Genomic DNA, 18,294 nt, shown 5'->3' with positions numbered 1-18,294 from the left:
GGAGATTTTTCTGCAAGGTTTAAGACATCTTGCTAAGGATTGATTGAAATGCCTCATTCTGATTCCATATTTTGAAGGTTCAACTAGTCTTTTAGGTGAGAGGTTGCAAGTCTCGGTATTATCGCTGCCTTTGGGATGACGAAGAACGAGCCTCTCAACCAACCTGAGGGAGAGCCTCAAGGTTAGACCTGATCCTTGACTCAGCTTGGCCACAAAAAGGCGCAAATAGTCTACTATTTTAATGCCATAGATTTTTCTGCAAGATTTAATACTTCTTGCTTGGATTGGAGATTTTTCTGCAAGGTTTAAGACATCTTGCTAAGGATTGATTGAAATGCCTCATTCTGATTCCATATTTTGAAGGTTCAACTAGTCTTTTAGGTGAGAGGTTGCAAGTCTCGGTATCATCACTGCCTTTGGGATGGCGATGAACGACCCTCCCAACCAACCTGAGGGAGAGCCTCAAGGTTAGACCTGATCCTTGACTCAGCTTGGCCACAAAATGGCGGAGATAGTCTGCTATTTTAATGTCATAGATTTTTCGGCAAGATTTAATACATCTTGCTCGGATTGGAGATTTTTCTGCAAGGTTTAAGACATCTTGTTATGGATTGATTGAAATGCCTCATTCTGATTCCATATTTTAAAGGTTCAACTAGTCTTTTAGGTGAGAGGTTGCAAGTCTCTGTTTCATCACTGCCTTTGGGATGACGAAGAACGACCCTCCCAACCAAACTGAGAGAGAGCCTCAAGGTTAGACCTGATCCTTGACTCAGCTTGGCAACAAAATGGAGCAGACAGTCTGCTATTTCAATGCCATAGATTTTTCGGCAAGATTTAATACATCTTGCTCGGATTGGAGATTTTTCTGCAATGTTTAAGACATCTTGCTGAGGATTGATTGAAATGCCTCATTCTAATTCCATATTTTATAGGTTCAACTAGTCTTTTAGGTGAGAGATTGCAAGTCTCGGTATTGTCGCTGCCTTTGGGATGACAATGAACGACCCTCCCAACCAACCTGAGGGAGAGCCTCAAGGTAAGACCTGATCCTTGACTCAGCTTGGCCACAAAAAGGCGCAGACAGTCTGCTATTTTAATGCCTTAAATTTTTCGGCAAGGTTTAATACATCTTGCTCGGATTGGTGATTTTTCTGCAAGGTTTAAGACATCTTGCTAAGGATTGATTGAAATGCCTCATTCGGATTCCATATTTGATAGGTTCAACTTGTCTTTTAGGTGAGAGGTTGCAAGTCTCGGTATTATCGCTGCCTTTGGGATGACGAAGAACGACCCTCCCAACCAACATGAGGGAGAGCCTCAAGGTTAGACCTGATCCTTGACTCAGCTTGGCTACAAAATGGCGCACATAGTCTTGCTATTTCAATGCCATAGATTTTTTGGCAAGATTTAATACATCTTGCTCGGATTGGAGATTTTTAAGCAAGGTTTAAGACATCTTGCTAAGGATTGATTGAAATGCCTCATTCTGATTCCATATTTTATAGGTTCAACTAGTCTTTTAGGTGAGAGGTTGCAAGTCTCGGTATCATCACTGCCTTTGGGATGACAATGAACGACTCTCCCAACCAACCTGAGGGAGAGCCTCAAGATAAGACCTGATCCTTGACTCAGCTTGGCCACGAAACGGCGCAGATAGTCTGCTATTTTAATGCCATAGATTTTTCGGCAAGATTTAATACATCTTGCTTGGATTGGAGATTTTTCTGCAAGGTTTAAGACATCTTGCTAAGGATTGATTGAAATGCCTCATTCTGATTCCATATTTTGAAGGTTCAACTAGTCTTTTAGGTGAGAGGTTGCAAGTCTCGGTATCATCACTGCCTTTGGGATGGCGATGAACGACCCTCCCAACCAACCTGAGGGAGAGCCTCAAGGTTAGACCTGATCCTTGACTCAGCTTGGCCACAAAATGGCACAGATAGTCTGCTATTTTAATGTCATAGATTTTTCGGCAAGATTGAATACATTTTGCTCGGATTGGAGATTTTTTTGCAAGGTTTAAGACATCTTGTTAAGGATTGATTGAAATGCCTCATTCTGATTCCATATTTTGAAGGTTCAACTAGTCTTTTAGGCGAGAGGTTGCAAGTCTCGGTATCATCATTGCCGTTGGGATGACGAAGAACGACCCTCCCAACCAACCTGAGGGAGAGCCTCAAGATAAGACCTGATCCTTGACTCAGCTTGGCCACAAAATTGCGCAGACAGTCTGCTATTTTAATGCCTTAAATTTTTCGGCAAGATTTAATACATCTTGCTCGGATTGGTGATTTTTCTGCAAGGTTTAAGACATCTTGCTAAGGATTGATTGAAATGCCTCATTCTGATTCCATATTTCATAGGTTCAACTAGTCTTTTAGGTGAGAGGTTGCAAGTCTCGGTATCATCACCTCCTTTGGGATAACGAAGAACGACCCTCCCAACCAACTTGAGGGAGAGCCTCAAGGTTAGACCTGATCCTTGACTCAGCTTGGTCACGAAACGGCGCAGATAGTCTGCTATTTCAATGCCATAGATTTTTTGGCAAGATTTAATACATCTTGCTTGGATTGGAGATTTTTCTGCAAGGTTTAAGACATCTTGCTAAGGATTGATTGAAATGCCTCATTCTGATTCCATATTTTATAGATTCAACTAGTCTCTTAGGTGAGAGGTTGCAAGTCTCGGTATCATCACTGCCTTTGGGATGACAATGAACGACCCTCCCAACCAACCTGAGGCAGAGCCTCAAGGTAAGACCTGATCCTTGACTCAGCTTGGCAACAAAATAGCGCAGACAGTCTGCTATTTCAATGCCATAGATTTTTCGGTAAGATTTAATACATCTTGCTCGGATTAGAGATTTTTCTGCAAGGTTTAAGACATCTTGCTAAGGATTGATTGAAATGCCTCATTCTGATTCCATATTTTATAGGTTCAACTAGTCTTTTAGGTGAGAGGTTGCAAGTCTCGGTATTATCGCTGCCTTTGGGATGACGAAGAACGACCCTCCCAACCAACCTGAGGGAGAGCCTCAAGGTTAGACCTGATCCTTGACTCAGCTTGGCCACAAGAAGGTGCAGATAGTCTGCTATTTTAATGTCATAGATTTTCGGCAAGATTTAATACATCTTGCTCGGATTGGAGATTTTTCTGCAAGGTTTAAGACATCTTGCTAAGGATTGATTCTTCTTCTTCTTCTCGTTCGCTCTAGACAGTCAAGTCCGATCTTCTGATATATTCTATGGTGTTTCGCAGCTGTTGGAGGTCTCCATAGAGCTGGTCTTGTAGGCTGGTACCTTCTGGCCAGATGTCTTTTCTCAGAGGTGCCAATCTCGCACATCTTGTCAGGATGTGTGCCACGGTCATCGGTTCCGTGGCACATGGGCACAAGTCGTTGTCTCCGATCCGTAACTTTGTAAACAGGTGATGCCGTAACCTGCTGTGGCCGGTTCGCAGTCGGAATATGATGGCCTGGCCTCTTCTGGTGAGTTTGTTGTAATTGTCATTAGCATCATATCCCTCGTGCTCTTCCTTCCACTTGGTCCAGTAGGCAGCTTTGATATTGGTTTTTGCCTCCTTATATGTTAGGGACAGGTCGCTCTGGTGTAGTTGGCTTCCTTCCTTGGCCAGATGGTCGGCCTTCTCGTTCCCCTTGATGTTGCAGTGGGCTGGTATCCACTGGAGAACGACTTTCTTCCTGCATGAACATAGGGCTTTTAGAGATGTGGTGAGGTTCTGCATTTCCTCCTTCTTCGGATCTTGCATGGCTTTCAGGACAGAAAGGGCATCAGTGAATATGACTATTCGATGTCTGGTCTTGTTCCTCTTCTGTTTCAGCCTCTTGGTTGCCTCTTCAATTGCGACGGCTTCAGCTCTGTAGTTGCTGGAGTATCTACCTGTAGATATCGCGATTGTCTCTTCCTCGTCTTTATACTTGATAAGGATGCCTCCTCCTCCATCTCTGGTTGCGTCAGTTGCTGACCCATCAGTATACACATGGGTCCACTTCTGGTCTGGGTACTGCATGTGGATATGCTCCATTGTCAGAGCTTTCCGTGCCTCATCAGTTTGGAGGTGTTTGCTGAGGATACCAGGGACTGTCTCCTTGATCTCCGGTGACATTCGGGGGTCGAGTGTTGGCTTGGGTCTGCTAGATGGTATATCCCTTGGAGTGCTGACTTTCAGTTCAGGGTGATTCCTTTCCAGTGCCTTGCTTTGACTGATGAAGCTGCCTCGCTTCAGTCTTTTCCGAGCTCCTTTTTGGACTCTGGTGCATTGGGTGGGTTTTCATCCTTTTGAACTTCTCTGCCAGTGTGATCACCTTCACTTCCCTCTGGTCTTCTTGTGGTTGGAGCTTGGTTATGGTCTCCATTGCAGTGATTGGCGTAGATTTCATGGCCCCGGTGATGATACGCTCGGCTTGGTTCTGCACACGGTTGAGTTTTGCAGTGTTGGACTTGGCTGCATTGGCCATTGCAGTTGTCCCGTACTCCATCACTGGCCTTATTCTTCCGACATAGAGTTTCTTCAGTACACTGGTGTCTGCTCCCCACTGGCTGCATGTCAGCTTCTTCATGAGTGAGAGTCGCCATTTTGCCCGGAGAGTGGTTAGCTCTATGTGGTTCCTCCATGTCATTCGACGGTCAAAGGTCATTCCGAGGTATTTGGGGGTCTGTTCTTGTTGAAGAGGTTTCCCGTTTAGAGTGAGGCGGGTTTTCTGTTGCTTGGTTGAGAGTGAGAAGATCGTGTAGGCTGTCTTGGCGGAGTTCACAGTAACAAGCCAGGTTTCGGCCCACTTCTGCAGTGTGTTCAGAGCTGCCTGGATGCGTGATCTTGCCACATCTAGTTTCTCTTCAGAGCACCACAGAACTAGGTCATCAGCGTAGATAGCTCCCTTGACTTTCTTGGGCATTCCGGCTAGTATGTCATTGATGAATACCAGGAAGAGTGTGGGGGACAGTACTCCTCCCTGGGGTACACCTTGTCTCAGCAGCTTCTTCCTGCTGTGTTGTCCCTGCACCTTGACTCTAGCCTTTCTGTTGTGTAGATACTGTGAGATCCATGCGTACATGTTCCCTCTGATCCCACACTGGTGTAGTTTGAGTTTGAGTCCGGCCTTCCAGACTTTGTCGAATGCTTTCTCCATGTCGACAAAGACAGCTAGCGTGACCTCTTTGTCCTGGAAGGCGTCGTCGATCTCCTGGGCTATGTAGGTTACTTGGTCCTCTGTAGATCGGTTGCTTCGGAAGCCTGCTTGCTCTGGACGGAGGACTTGTTTCTCTTCCAGGTGCCATGTCAGCCGGTTGTTAATCAGCCGTTCCATAACCTTTCCGACATTACTCGTGAGGCTGATTGGTCTGTAGCTCTGGGCTTTAGCTTTGTCCTTGCCGGGCTTGTGTATTGGGATCATAACCGCTTCCCTCCATATTTGTGGAACCTTTCCTGTTTTCCAGCTGGTATTGTAGATGTGTAGCAACCTACCTTCTGCTACCGTTCCTAGATGTAGAAGCATCTCGTTCGTGATGTCGTCTGGTCCAGGCGATTTCTTCAATTTCAGTGTGGATAGGGCTTCTTTCAGTTCCTTCTTGGTGAAGTTCTTGGTCATCATCTCATCCTCACTCTTCTGTTGGTTACGAAACGACTTCTGGGCTCCCAGAACTTCTCTGTTCCTCTCTGGTGGTATTTCGATGTCACTGATTTGTTGGTATTCGTTGATGAAGTGGTTCGCTGCTTTCTTTCCTGTCAAGAGCTCCTGCTTGTTGTTCTCGAGAATCGGTGCTTGTCCCTTTGGTTTTTCGTCATTTAGAGCCTGGGCAAGCTTCCATAACTTGTTTCCATCTCGATCCAGGTTGAGGCTCTCGGTTTTTTCTCAATCCACTTCTTCCTTGAACTTTGGATGCATGCCTTCTTGTACCTTGCAGTTGCTTCTTTCAGGGTGATGTTGTTTTCTGTGTTTGGTGTTGCTTCCACGTTTTCCCTCGCTTTCTGCACGGCATCGTCTAGCTCCTGCAGCTCCTCTGTCCAATAGGGCTTGTAGTTCTTTCTTGCTCCTCTTGGAATGCTTTCCTTGGCAGCAGTGAGGAGTGCCTGGTTGAACTCTTTCACCATCTTGTTGATGTTAGGGCTTTTTTGGAGATGTTTGGTGTTCTCATCTGTTTTAGAGGTGAAGAGATCCCAGTTGGCTTTCTTGTAGTTCCATCTCGGGAGAGTGCTAGCTTCTTGCGGCCTGTGGTTCAGGTTGATAGTGAGTTTGACTGGTCTGTGATCACTACCTCCTAGTTGTTTCAGAACTGATCTTGTTGTTCTTCCATACAGGTCATTGGTGGCAAAGGCGAGGTCCGGGTTCGATGTTGTGTGCCACCTTCTTGAGTAGAAGGTTGGTGGATCCTCGGCATCGTTTAGGAGGAGCAGGTTGTTGTCGATCTGCCAGTCCTCCACTTCATCCCCTCTCTTGTCTGAATCTGTGTATCCCCAGCTTTCAGAGTGGCTGTTGAAATCTCCGAGTACCAGGCAGTTGGATTCCGGCACTTCAAGCTTCTCTAGGGATAGTTCTTTGTCATTGGGACAGTAGATGTTATAGATCTTGATGTCCTCCTCTTGGATCTTTGTCCTGATTCCATTGATCTCTGCTTCTCTGTTGGTGTTCACCTCAAAGTCTTGTACTGGGATGGAGTTGTGTACTAAGACTAGAACACCGCCCTTTGATCTTTCAATGCGATCCTTCCTGATGGTTTGGTACCCTCTCACCGTGAATCTTCGATTCTCAGTAAGGTGAGTCTCTTGGATGCATGCGATGTCTATTTTCTCTGTATGCAGGCGCTCTGTGAGAGCGACTTTCTTGTTGTACACGCCTTCTGCATTCCATTGGAGGATGTTGAGGGCTCTGATCTCTTCATTGGTCTGGCCAGTAGCTTTCCCTGCCCGTCTCCTGGCTCCTCGAGACGGGGTCACGGGACCACCAGTCGCGTTGGGTGGACCCCTTCGAGGCCTGGGGTCCGGTGCTCTTCCAGCCTGGCGGGTCTCCACAGGTCGAGCACCATCTCGTATCATTGATTGGTTGTCTGTCACAGCGTTTTGGATGCGTTGCACTGTGGTTAGGCGCCACCACCGCTGGTTAGACGCCAGGGCGCTGGCCCAGTGCATCCGACTTCAGCATGCTATTTAACCCATAGCTGGGAATTGGATTAGTGAGTGCCAGGGCATGTCCACATGCCAGTGGGCCTGCACACTGCACTTCTGGGGCTCCAATCTGCTCCGAGATCCCCAGCAGATTTTGCCTGGAGCCGCGAGGTGTCCAGTTACCGCAGGCCACCACGAGGAGGTACTGCTGGAGTCTTGATAGAGGAGAGGCTGTGTACTGGCAGGAGGAGACTTACGCACATCTGCTCCTCTTTTCACCTGAGGGCTAGCCAGCGGCCGTAGCTGAAAGCGAGAAACGTATCTACACTACGCTAAAGCACTAGACGCGTCACTCCACCCAGTGGTTAAACCACATGGCCCACTAAGGATTGATTGAAATGCCTCATTCTGATTCCATATTTTATAGGTTCAACTAGTCTCTTAGGTGAGAGGTTGTAAGTCTCGGTATTGTCGCTGCCTTTGGGATGACGAAGAACGACCCTCCCAACCAACCTGAGGGAGAGTCTCAAGGTTGGACCTGATCCTTGACTCAGCTTGGCAACAAAATAGCGCAGACAGTATGCTATTTTAATGCCATAGATTTTTCGGCAAGATTTAATACATCTTGCTCGGATTGGAGATTTTTCTGCAAGGTTTAAGACATCTTGCTAAGGATTGATTGAAATGCCTCATTCTGATTCCATATTTTATAGATTCAACTAGTCTCTTAGGTGAGAGGTTGCAAGTCTCGGTATCATCACTGCCTTTGGGATGACAATGAACGACCCTCCCAACCAACCTGAGGCAGAGCCTCAAGGTAAGACCTGATCCTTGACTCAGCTTGGCAACAAAATAGCGCAGACAGTCTGCTATTTCAATGCCATAGATTTTTCGGTAAGATTTAATACATCTTGCTCGGATTAGAGATTTTTCTGCAAGGTTTAAGACATCTTGCTAAGGATTGATTGAAATGCCTCATTCTGATTCCATATTTTATAGGTTCAACTAGTCTTTTAGGTGAGAGGTTGCAAGTCTCAGTATTATCGCTGACTTTGGGATGACGAAGAACGACCCTCCCAACCAACCTGAGGGAGAGCCTCAAGGTTAGACCTGATCCTTGACTCAGCTTGGCCACAAAATGGCGCAGACAGTCTGCTATTTAATGCCATAGATTTTTCTGCAAGATTTAATACATCTTGCTCAGATTGGAGATTTTTCTGCAAGGTTTAAGACATCTTGCTGAGAATTGATTGAAATGCCTCATTCTGATTCCATATTTTATAGGTTCAACTAGTCTTTTAGGTGAGAGGTTGCAAGTCTCAGTATTATCGCTGACTTTGGGATGACGAAGAACGACCCTCCCAACCAACCTGAGGGAGAGCCTCAAGGTTAGACCTGATCCTTGACTCAGCTTGGCCACAAAAAGGTGCAGATAGTCTGCTATTTTAATGTCATAGATTTTCGGCAAAATTTGATACATCTTGCTCGGATTGGAGATTTTTCTGCAAGGTTTAAGACATCTTGTTAAGGATTGATTGAAATGCCTCATTCTGATTCCATATTTTGAAGGTTCAACTAGTCTTTTAGGTGAGAGGTTGCAATTCTCGGTATCATCACTGCCTTCGGGATACGAAGAACGACCCTCCCAACCAACCTGAGGGAGAGCCTCAAGGTTAGACCTGATCCTTGACTCAGCTTGGCCACAAAATGGCGCAGATAGTCTGCTATTTCAATGCCATAGATTTTTCGGTAAGATTTAATACATCTTGCTCGGATTGGAGATTTTTCTGCAAGGTTTAAGACATCTTGCTCAGGATTGATTGAAATGCCTCATTCTGATTCCATATTTTATAGATTCAACTGGTCTCTTAGGTGAGAGGTTGCAAGTCTCAGTATCATCACTGCCTTTGGGATGACAATGAACGACCCTCGCAACCAACCTGAGGCAGAGCCTCAAGGTAAGACCTGATCCTTGACTCAGCTTGGCAACAAAATAGCGCAGACAGTCTGCTATTTCAATGCCATAGATTTTTCGGTAAGATTTAATACATCTTGCTCGGATTAGAGATTTTTCTGCAAGGTTTAAGACATCTTGCTAAGGATTGATTGAAATGCCTCATTCTGATTCCATATTTTATAGGTTCAACTAGTCTTTTAGGTGAGAGGTTGCAAGTCTCGGTATTATCGCTGCCTTTGGGATGACGAAGAAAGACCCTCCCAACCAACCTGAGGGAGAGCCTCAAGGTTAGACCTGATCCTTGACTCAGCTTGGCCACAAAAAGGTGCAGATAGTCTGCTATTTTAATGTCATAGATTTTCGGCAAGATTTAATACATCTTGCTCGGATTGGAGATTTTTCTGCAAGGTTTAAGACATCTTGCTAAGGATTGATTCTTCTTCTTCTTCTCGTTCGCTCTAGACAGTCAAGTCCGATCTTCTGATATATTCTATGGTGTTTCGCAGCTGTTTGAGGTCTCCATAGAGCTGGTCTTGTAGGCTGGTACCTTCTGGCCAGATGCCTTTTCTCAGAGGTGCCAATCTCGCACATCTTGTCAGGATGTGTGCCACGGTCATCGGTTCCGTGGCACATGGGCACAAGTCGTTGTCTCCGATCCGTAACTTTGTAAACAGGTGATGCCGTAACCTGCTGTGGCCGGTTCGCAGTCGGAATATGATGGCCTGGCCTCTTCTGGTGAGTTTGTTGTAATTGTCATTAGCATCATATCCCTCGTGCTCTTCCTTCCACTTGGTCCAGTAGGCAGCTTTGATATTGGTTTTTGCCTCCTTATATGTTAGGGACAGGTCGCTCTGGTGTAGTTGGCTTCCTTCCTTGGCCAGATGGTCGGCCTTCTCGTTCCCCTTGATGTTGCAGTGGGCTGGTATCCACTGGAGAACGACTTTCTTCCTGCATGAACATAGGGCTTTTAGAGATGTGGTGAGGTTCTGCATTTCCTCCTTCTTCGGATCTTGCATGGCTTTCAGGACAGAAAGGGCATCAGTGAATATGACTATTCGATGTCTGGTCTTGTTCCTCTTCTGTTTCAGCCTCTTGGTTGCCTCTTCAATTGCGACGGCTTCAGCTCTGTAGTTGCTGGAGTATCTACCTGTAGATATCGCGATTGTCTCTTCCTCGTCTTTATACTTGATAAGGATGCCTCCTCCTCCATCTCTGGTTGCGTCAGTTGCTGACCCATCAGTATACACATGGGTCCACTTCTGGTCTGGGTACTGCATGTGGATATGCTCCATTGTCAGAGCTTTCCGTGCCTCATCAGTTTGGAGGTGTTTGCTGAGGATACCAGGGACTGTCTCCTTGATCTCCGGTGACATTCGGGGGTCGAGTGTTGGCTTGGGTCTGCTAGATGGTATATCCCTTGGAGTGCTGACTTTCAGTTCAGGGTGATTCCTTTCCAGTGCCTTGCTTTGACTGATGAAGCTGCCTCGCTTCAGTCTTTTCCGAGCTCCTTTTTGGACTCTCTGGTGCATTGGGTGGGTTTTCATCCTTTTGAACTTCTCTGCCAGTGTGATCACCTTCACTTCCCTCCGGTCTTCTTGTGGTTGGAGCTTGGTTATGGTCTCCATTGCAGTGATTGGCGTAGATTTCATGGCCCCGGTGATGATACGCTCGGCTTGGTTCTGCACACGGTTGAGTTTTGCAGTGTTGGACTTGGCTGCATTGGCCATTGCAGTTGTCCCGTACTCCATCACTGGCCTTATTCCTCCGACATAGAGTTTCTTCAGTACACTGGTGTCTGCTCCCCACTGGCTGCATGTCAGCTTCTTCATGAGTGAGAGTCGCCGTTTTGCCCGGAGAGTGGTTAGCTCTATGTGGTTCCTCCATGTCATTCGACGGTCAAAGGTCATTCCGAGGTATTTGGGGGTCTGTTCTTGTTGAAGAGGTTTCCCGTTTAGAGTGAGGCGGGTTTTCTGTTGCTTGGTTGAGAGTGAGAAGATCGTGTAGGCTGTCTTGGCGGAGTTCACAGTAACAAGCCAGGTTTCGGCCCACTTCTGCAGTGTGTTCAGAGCTGCCTGGATGCGTGATCTTGCCACATCTAGTTTCTCTTCAGAGCACCACAGAACTAGGTCATCAGCGTAGATAGCTCCCTTGACTTTCTTGGGCATTCCGGCTAGTATGTCATTGATGAATACCAGGAAGAGTGTGGGGGACAGTACTCCTCCCTGGGGTACACCTTGTCTCAGCAGCTTCTTCCTGCTGTGTTGTCCCTGCACATTGACTCTAGCCTTTCTGTTGTGTAGATACTGTGAGATCCATGCGTACATGTTCCCTCTGATCCCACACTGGTGTAGTTTGAGTTTGAGTCCGGCCTTCCAGACTTTGTCGAATGCTTTCTCCATGTCGACAATACTCGTGAGGCTGATTGGTCTGTAGCTCTGGGCTTTAGCTTTGTCCTTGCCGGGCTTGTGTATTGGGATCATAACCGCTTCCCTCCATATTTGTGGAACCTTTCCTGTTTTCCAGCTGGTATTGTAGATGTGTAGCAACCTATCTTCTGCTACCGTTCCTAGATGTAGAAGCATCTCGTTCGTGATGTCGTCTGGTCCAGGCGATTTCTTCAATTTCAGTGTGGATAGGGCTTCTTTCAGTTCCTTCTTGGTGAAGTTCTTGGTCATCATCTCATCCTCACTCTTCTGTTGGTTACGAAACGACTTCTGGGCTCCCAGAACTTCTCTGTTCCTCTCTGGTAGTATTTCGATGTCACTGATTTGTTGGTATTCGTTGATGAAGTGGTTCGCTGCTTTCTTTCCTGTCAAGAGCTCCTGCTTGTTGTTCTCGAGAATCGGTGCTTGTCCCTTTGGTTTTTCGTCATTTAGAGCCTGGGCAAGCTTCCATAACTTGTTTCCATCTCGATCCAGGTTGAGGCTCTCGGTTTTTTCTCAATCCACTTCTTCCTTGAACTTTGGATGCATGCCTTCTTGTACCTTGCAGTTGCTTCTTTCAGGGTGATGTTGTTTTCTGTGTTTGGTGTTGCTTCCACGTTTTCCCTCGCTTTCTGCACGGCATTGTCTAGCTCCTGCAGCTCCTCTGTCCAATAGGGCTTGTAGTTCTTTCTTGCTCCTCTTGGAATGCTTTCCTTGGCAGCAGTGAGGAGTGCCTGGTTGAACTCTTTCACCATCTTGTTGATGTTAGGGCTTTTTTGGAGATGTTTGGTGTTCTCATCTGTTTTAAAGGGTGAAGAGATCCAAGTTGGCTTTCTTGTAGTTCCATCTCGGGAGAGTGCTAGATTCTTGCGGCCTGTGGTTCAGGTTGATAGTGAGTTTGACTGGTCTGTGATCACTACCTCCTAGTTGTTTCAGAACTGATCTTGTTGTTCTTCCATACAGGTCATTGGTGGCAAAGGCGAGGTCCGGGTTCGATGTTGTGTGCCACCTTCTTGAGTAGAAGGTTGGTGGATCCTCGGCATCGTTTAGGAGGAGCAGGTTGTTGTCGATCTGCCAGTCCTCCACTTCATCCCCTCTCTTGTCTGAATCTGTGTATCCCCAGCTTTCAGAGTTGCTGTTGAAATCTCCGAGTACCAGGCAGTTGGATTCCGGCACTTCAAGCTTCTCTAGGGATAGTTCTTTGTCATTGGGACAGTAGATGTTATAGATCTTGATGTCCTCCTCTTGGATCTTTGTCCTGATTCCATTGATCTCTGCTTCTCTGTTGGTGTTCACCTCAAAGTCTTGTACTGGGATGGAGTTGTGTACTAAGACTAGAACACCGCCCTTTGATCTTTCAATGCGATCCTTCCTGATGGTTTGGTACCCCCTCACCGTGAATCTTCGATTCTCAGTAAGGTGAGTCTCTTGGATGCATGCGATGTCTATTTTCTCTGTATGCAGGCGCTCTATGAGAGCGACTTTCTTGTTGTACACGCCTTCTGCATTCCATTGGAGGATGTTGAGGGCTCTGATCTCTTCATTGGTCTGGCCAGTAGCTTTCCCTGCCCGTCTCCTGGCTCCTCGAGACGGGGTCACGGGACCACCAGTCGCGTTGGGTGGACCCCTTCGAGGCCTGGGGCCCGGTGCTCTTCCAGCCTGGCGGGTCTCCACAGGTCGAGCACCATCTCGTATCATTGATTGGTTGTCTGTCATAGCGTTTTGGATGCGTTGCACTGTGGTTAGGCGCCACCACCGCTGGTTAGAGGCCAGGGCGCTGGCCCAGTGCATCCGACTTCAGCATGCTATTTAACCCATAGCTGGGAATTGGATTAGTGAGTGCCAGGGCATGTCCACATGCCAGTGGGCCTGCACACTGCACTTCTGGGGCTCCAATCTGCTCCGAGATCCCCAGCAGATTTTGCCTGGAGCCGCAAGGTGTCCAGTTACCGCAGGCCACCACGAGGAGGTACTGCTGGAGTCTTGATAGAGGAGAGGCTGTGTACTGGCAGGAGGAGACTTACGCACATCTGCTCCTCTTTTCACCCAAGGGCTAGCCAGCGGCCGTAGCTGAAAGCGAGAAACGTATCTACACTACGCTAAAGCACTAGACGCGTCACTCCACCCAGTGGTTAAACCACATGGCCCACTAAGGATTGATTGAAATGCCTCATTCTGATTCCATATTTTATAGGTTCAACTAGTCTCTTAGGTGAGAGGTTGTAAGTCTCGGTATTGTCGCTGCCTTTGGGATGACGAAGAACGACCCTCCCAACCAACCTGAGGGAGAGTCTCGAGGTTAGACCTGATCCTTGACTCAGCTTGGCAACAAAATAGCGCAGACAGTATGCTATTTTAATGCCATAGATTTTTCAGCAAGATTTAATACATCTTGCTCGGATTGGAGATTTTTCTGCAAGGTTTAAGACATCTTGCTAAGGATTGATTGAAATGCCTCATTCTGATTCCATATTTTATAGATTCAACTAGTCTCTTAGGTGAGAGGTTGCAAGTCTCGGTATCATCACTGCCTTTGGGATGACAATGAACGACCCTCCCAACCAACCTGAGGCAGAGCCTCAAGGTAAGACCTGATCCTTGACTCAGCTTGGCAACAAAATAGCGCAGACAGTCTGCTATTTCAATGCCATAGATTTTTCGGTAAGATTTAATACATCTTGCTCGGATTAGAGATTTTTCTGCAAGGTTTAAGACATCTTGCTAAGGATTGATTGAAATGCCTCATTCTGATTCCATATTTTATAGGTTCAACTAGTCTTTAAGGTGAGAGGTTGCAAGTCTCAGTATTATCGCTGACTTTGGGATGACGAAGAACGACCCTCCCAACCAACCTGAGGGAGAGCCTCAAGGTTAGACCTGATCCTTGACTCAGCTTGGCCACAAAATGGCGCAGACAGTCTGCTATTTAATGCCATAGATTTTTCTGCAAGATTTAATACATCTTGCTCAGATTGGAGATTTTTCTGCAAGGTTTAAGACATCTTGCTGAGGATTGATTGAAATGCCTCATTCTGATTCCATATTTTATAGGTTCAACTAGTCTTTTAGGTGAGAGGTTGCAATTCTCGGTATCATCACTGCCTTTGGGATACGAAGAACGACCCTCCCAACCAACCTGAGGGAGAGCCTCAAGGTTAGACCTGATCCTTGACTCAGCTTGGCCACAAAATGGCGCAGATAGTCTGCTATTTCAATGCCATAGATTTTTCGGTAAGATTTAATACATCTTGCTCGGATTGGAGATTTTTCTGCAAGGTTTAAGACATCTTGCTCAGGATTGATTGAAATGCCTCATTCTGATTCCATATTTTGAAGGTTCAACTAGTCTTTTAGGTGAGAGGTTGGAAGTCTCGGTATTGTCGCTGCCTTTGGGATGACAATGAACGACCCTCCCAACCAACCTGAGGCAGAGCCTCAAGGTTAGACCTGATCCTAGACTCAGCTTTGCAACAAAATGGCGCAGACAGTCTGCTATTTCAATGCCATAGATTTTTCGGTAAGATTTAATACATCTTGCTCGGATTAGAGATTTTTCTGCAAGGTTTAAGACATCTTGCTGAGGATTGATTGAAATGCCTCATTCTGATTCCATATTTTATAGGTTCAACTAGTCTTTTAGGTGAGAGGTTGCAAGTCTTGGTATCATCACTGCCTTTGGGATGACGAAGAACGACCCTCCCAACCAACCTGAGGGAGAGCCTCAAGGTTAGACCTGATCCTTGACTCAGCTTGGCCTCAAAAAGGTGCAGATAGTCTGCTAGTTTAAGACATCTTGCTAAGGATTGATTCTTCTTCTTCTTCTCGTTCGCTCTAGACAGTCAAGTCCGATCTTCTGATATATTCTATGGTGTTTCGCAGCTGTTGGAGGTCTCCATAGAGCTGGTCTTGTAGGCTGGTACCTTCTGGCCAGATGCCTTTTCTCAGAGGTGCCAATCTCGCACATCTTGTCAGGATGTGTGCCACGGTCATCGGTTCCGTGGCACATGGGCACAAGTCGTTGTCTCCGATCCGTAACTTTGTAAACAGGTGATGCCGTAACCTGCTGTGGCCGGTTCGCAGTCGGAATATGATGGCCTGGCCTCTTCTGGTGAGTTTGTTGTAATTGTCATTAGCATCATATCCCTCGTGCTCTTCCTTCCACTTGGTCCAGTAGGCAGCTTTGATATTGGTTTTTGCCTCCTTATATGTTAGGGACAGGTCGCTCTGGTGTAGTTGGCTTCCTTCCTTGGCCAGATGGTCGGCCTTCTCGTTCCCCTTGATGTTGCAGTGGGCTGGTATCCACTGGAGAACGACTTTCTTCCTGCATGAACATAGGGCTTTTAGAGATGTGGTGAGGTTCTGCATTTCCTCCTTCTTCGGATCTTGCATGGCTTTCAGGACAGAAAGGGCATCAGTGAATATGACTATTCGATGTCTGGTCTTGTTCCTCTTCTGTTTCAGCCTCTTGGTTGCCTCTTCAATTGCGACGGCTTCAGCTCTGTAGTTGCTGGAGTATCTACCTGTAGATATCGCGATTGTCTCTTCCTCGTCTTTATACTTGATAAGGATGCCTCCTCCTCCATCTCTGGTTGCGTCAGTTGCTGACCCATCAGTATACACATGGGTCCACTTCTGGTCTGGGTACTGCATGTGGATATGCTCCATTGTCAGAGCTTTCCGTGCCTCATCAGTTTGGAGGTGTTTGCTGAGGATACCAGGGATTGTCTCCTTGATCTCCGGTGACATTCGGGGGTCGAGTGTTGGCTTGGGTCTGCTAGATGGTATATCCCTTGGAGTGCTGACTTTCAGTTCAGGGTGATTCCTTTCCAGTGCCTTGCTTTGACTGATCAAGCTGCCTCACTTCAGTCTTTTCCGAGCTCCTTTTTGGACTCTCTGGTTCATTGGGTGGGTTTTCATCCTTTTGAACTTCTCTGCCAGTGTGATCACCTTCACTTCCCTCCGGTCTTCTTGTGGTTGGAGCTTGGTTATGGTCTCCATTGCAGTGATTGGCGTAGATTTCATGGCCCCGGTGATGATACGCTCGGCTTGGTTCTGCACACGGTTGAGTTTTGCAGTGTTGGACTTGGCTGCATTGGCCATTGCAGTTGTCCCGTACTCCATCACTGGCCTTATTCTTCCGACATAGAGTTTCTTCAGTACACTGGTGTCTGCTCCCCACTGGCTGCATGTCAGCTTCTTCATGAGTGAGAGTCGCCGTTTTGCCCGGAGAGTGGTTAGCTCTATGTGGTTCCTCCATGTCATTCGACGGTCAAAGGTCATTCCGAGGTATTTGGGGGTCTGTTCTTGTTGAAGAGGTTTCCCGTTTAGAGTGAGGCAGGTTTTCTGTTGCTTGGTTGAGAGTGAGAAGATCGTGTAGGCTGTCTTGGCGGAGTTCACAGTAACAAGCCAGGTTTCGGCCCACTTCTGCAGTGTGTTCAGAGCTGCCTGGATGCGTGATCTTGCCACATCTAGTTTCTCTTCAGAACACCACAGAACTAGGTCATCAGCGTAGATAGCTCCCTTGACTTTCTTGGGCATTCCGGCTAGTATGTCATTGATGAATACCAGGAAGAGTGTGGGGGACAGTACTCCTCCCTGGGGTACACCTTGTCTCAGCAGCTTCTTCCTGCTGTGTTGTCCCTGCACCTTGACTCTAGCCTTTCTGTTGTGTAGATACTGTGAGATCCATGCGTACATGTTCCCTCTGATCCCACACTGGTGTAGTTTGAGTTTGAGTCCGGCCTTCCAGACTTTGTCGAATGCTTTCTCCATGTCGACAAAGACAGCTAGCGTGACCTCTTTGTCCTGGAAGGCGTCGTCGATCTCCTGGGCTATGTAGGTTACTTGGTCCTCTGTAGATCGGTTGCTTCGGAAGCCTGCTTGCTCTGGACGGAGGACTTGTTTCTCTTCCAGGTGCCATGTCAGCCGGTTGTTAATCAGCCGTTCCATAACCTTTCCGACATTACTCGTGAGGCTGATTGGTCTGTAGCTCTGGGCTTTAGCTTTGTCCTTGCCGGGCTTGTGTATTGGGATCATAACCGCTTCCCTCCATATTTGTGGAACCTTTCCTGTTTTCCAGCTGGTATTGTAGATGTGTAGCAACCTATCTTCTGCTACCGTTCCTAGATGTAGAAGCATCTCGTTCGTGATGTCGTCTGGTCCAGGCGATTTCTTCAATTTCAGTGTGGATAGGGCTTCTTTCAGTTCCTTCTTGGTGAAGTTCTTGGTCATCATCTCATCCTCACTCTTCTGTTGGTTACGAAACGACTTCTGGGCTCCCAGAACTTCTCTGTTCCTCTCTGGTGGTATTTCGATGTCACTGATTTGTTGGTATTCGTTGATGAAGTGGTTCGCTGCTTTCTTTCCTGTCAAGAGCTCCTGCTTGTTGTTCTCGAGAATCGGTGCTTGTCCCTTTGGTTTTTCGTCATTTAGAGCCTGGGCAAGCTTCCATAACTTGTTTCCATCTCGATCCAGGTTGAGGCTCTCGGTTTTTTCTCAATCCACTTCTTCCTTGAACTTTGGATGCATGCCTTCTTGTACCTTGCAGTTGCTTCTTTCAGGGTGATGTTGTTTTCTGTGTTTGGTGTTGCTTCCACGTTTTCCCTCGCTTTCTGCACGGCATCGTCTAGCTCCTGCAGCTCCTCTGTCCAATAGGGCTTGTGGTTCTTTCTTGCTTCTCTTGGAATGCTTTCCTTGGCAGCAGTGAGGAGTGCCTGGTTGAACTCTTTCACCATCTTGTTGATGTTAGGGCTTTTTTGGAGATGTTTGGTGTTCTCATCTGTTTAAGAG

At 47.0% G+C, this 18,294-nt stretch overlaps 3 protein-coding genes across 3 annotated transcripts; all 3 read right to left on the bottom strand.

Annotated features, from left to right (window-relative positions):
• Positions 1 to 1,104: 1,104 nt before the first annotated feature.
• LOC135490902 (uncharacterized) lies at positions 1,105 to 4,128 on the bottom strand. Its single transcript, XM_064776481.1, has 2 exons — positions 3,303 to 4,128; positions 1,105 to 1,154 (listed from the first exon to the last, which is right to left on the bottom strand). Exons 1-2 carry the CDS (start codon positions 4,126 to 4,128, stop codon positions 1,105 to 1,107), a joined length of 876 nt encoding a protein of 291 aa, XP_064632551.1.
• A 4,437-nt stretch (positions 4,129 to 8,565) lies between these two features.
• On the bottom strand, positions 8,566 to 12,260 carry LOC135490901 (uncharacterized). Its single transcript, XM_064776479.1, has 3 exons — positions 12,067 to 12,260; positions 9,630 to 11,845; positions 8,566 to 8,627 (listed from the first exon to the last, which is right to left on the bottom strand). Exons 1-3 carry the CDS (start codon positions 12,258 to 12,260, stop codon positions 8,566 to 8,568), a joined length of 2,472 nt encoding a protein of 823 aa, XP_064632549.1.
• Positions 12,261 to 13,558: 1,298 nt separating this feature from the next.
• LOC135490900 (uncharacterized) lies at positions 13,559 to 16,251 on the bottom strand. Its single transcript, XM_064776478.1, has 2 exons — positions 15,426 to 16,251; positions 13,559 to 13,575 (listed from the first exon to the last, which is right to left on the bottom strand). Exons 1-2 carry the CDS (start codon positions 16,249 to 16,251, stop codon positions 13,559 to 13,561), a joined length of 843 nt encoding a protein of 280 aa, XP_064632548.1.
• Positions 16,252 to 18,294: the final 2,043 nt, after the last annotated feature.

Source organism: Lineus longissimus, chromosome 7 (assembly GCF_910592395.1).
Source record: "Lineus longissimus chromosome 7, tnLinLong1.2, whole genome shotgun sequence".
In the NCBI taxonomy this organism is placed as follows: domain Eukaryota; kingdom Metazoa; phylum Nemertea; class Pilidiophora; order Heteronemertea; family Lineidae; genus Lineus; species Lineus longissimus.
This window is presented reverse-complemented; position numbering and strand designations above follow the sequence as displayed.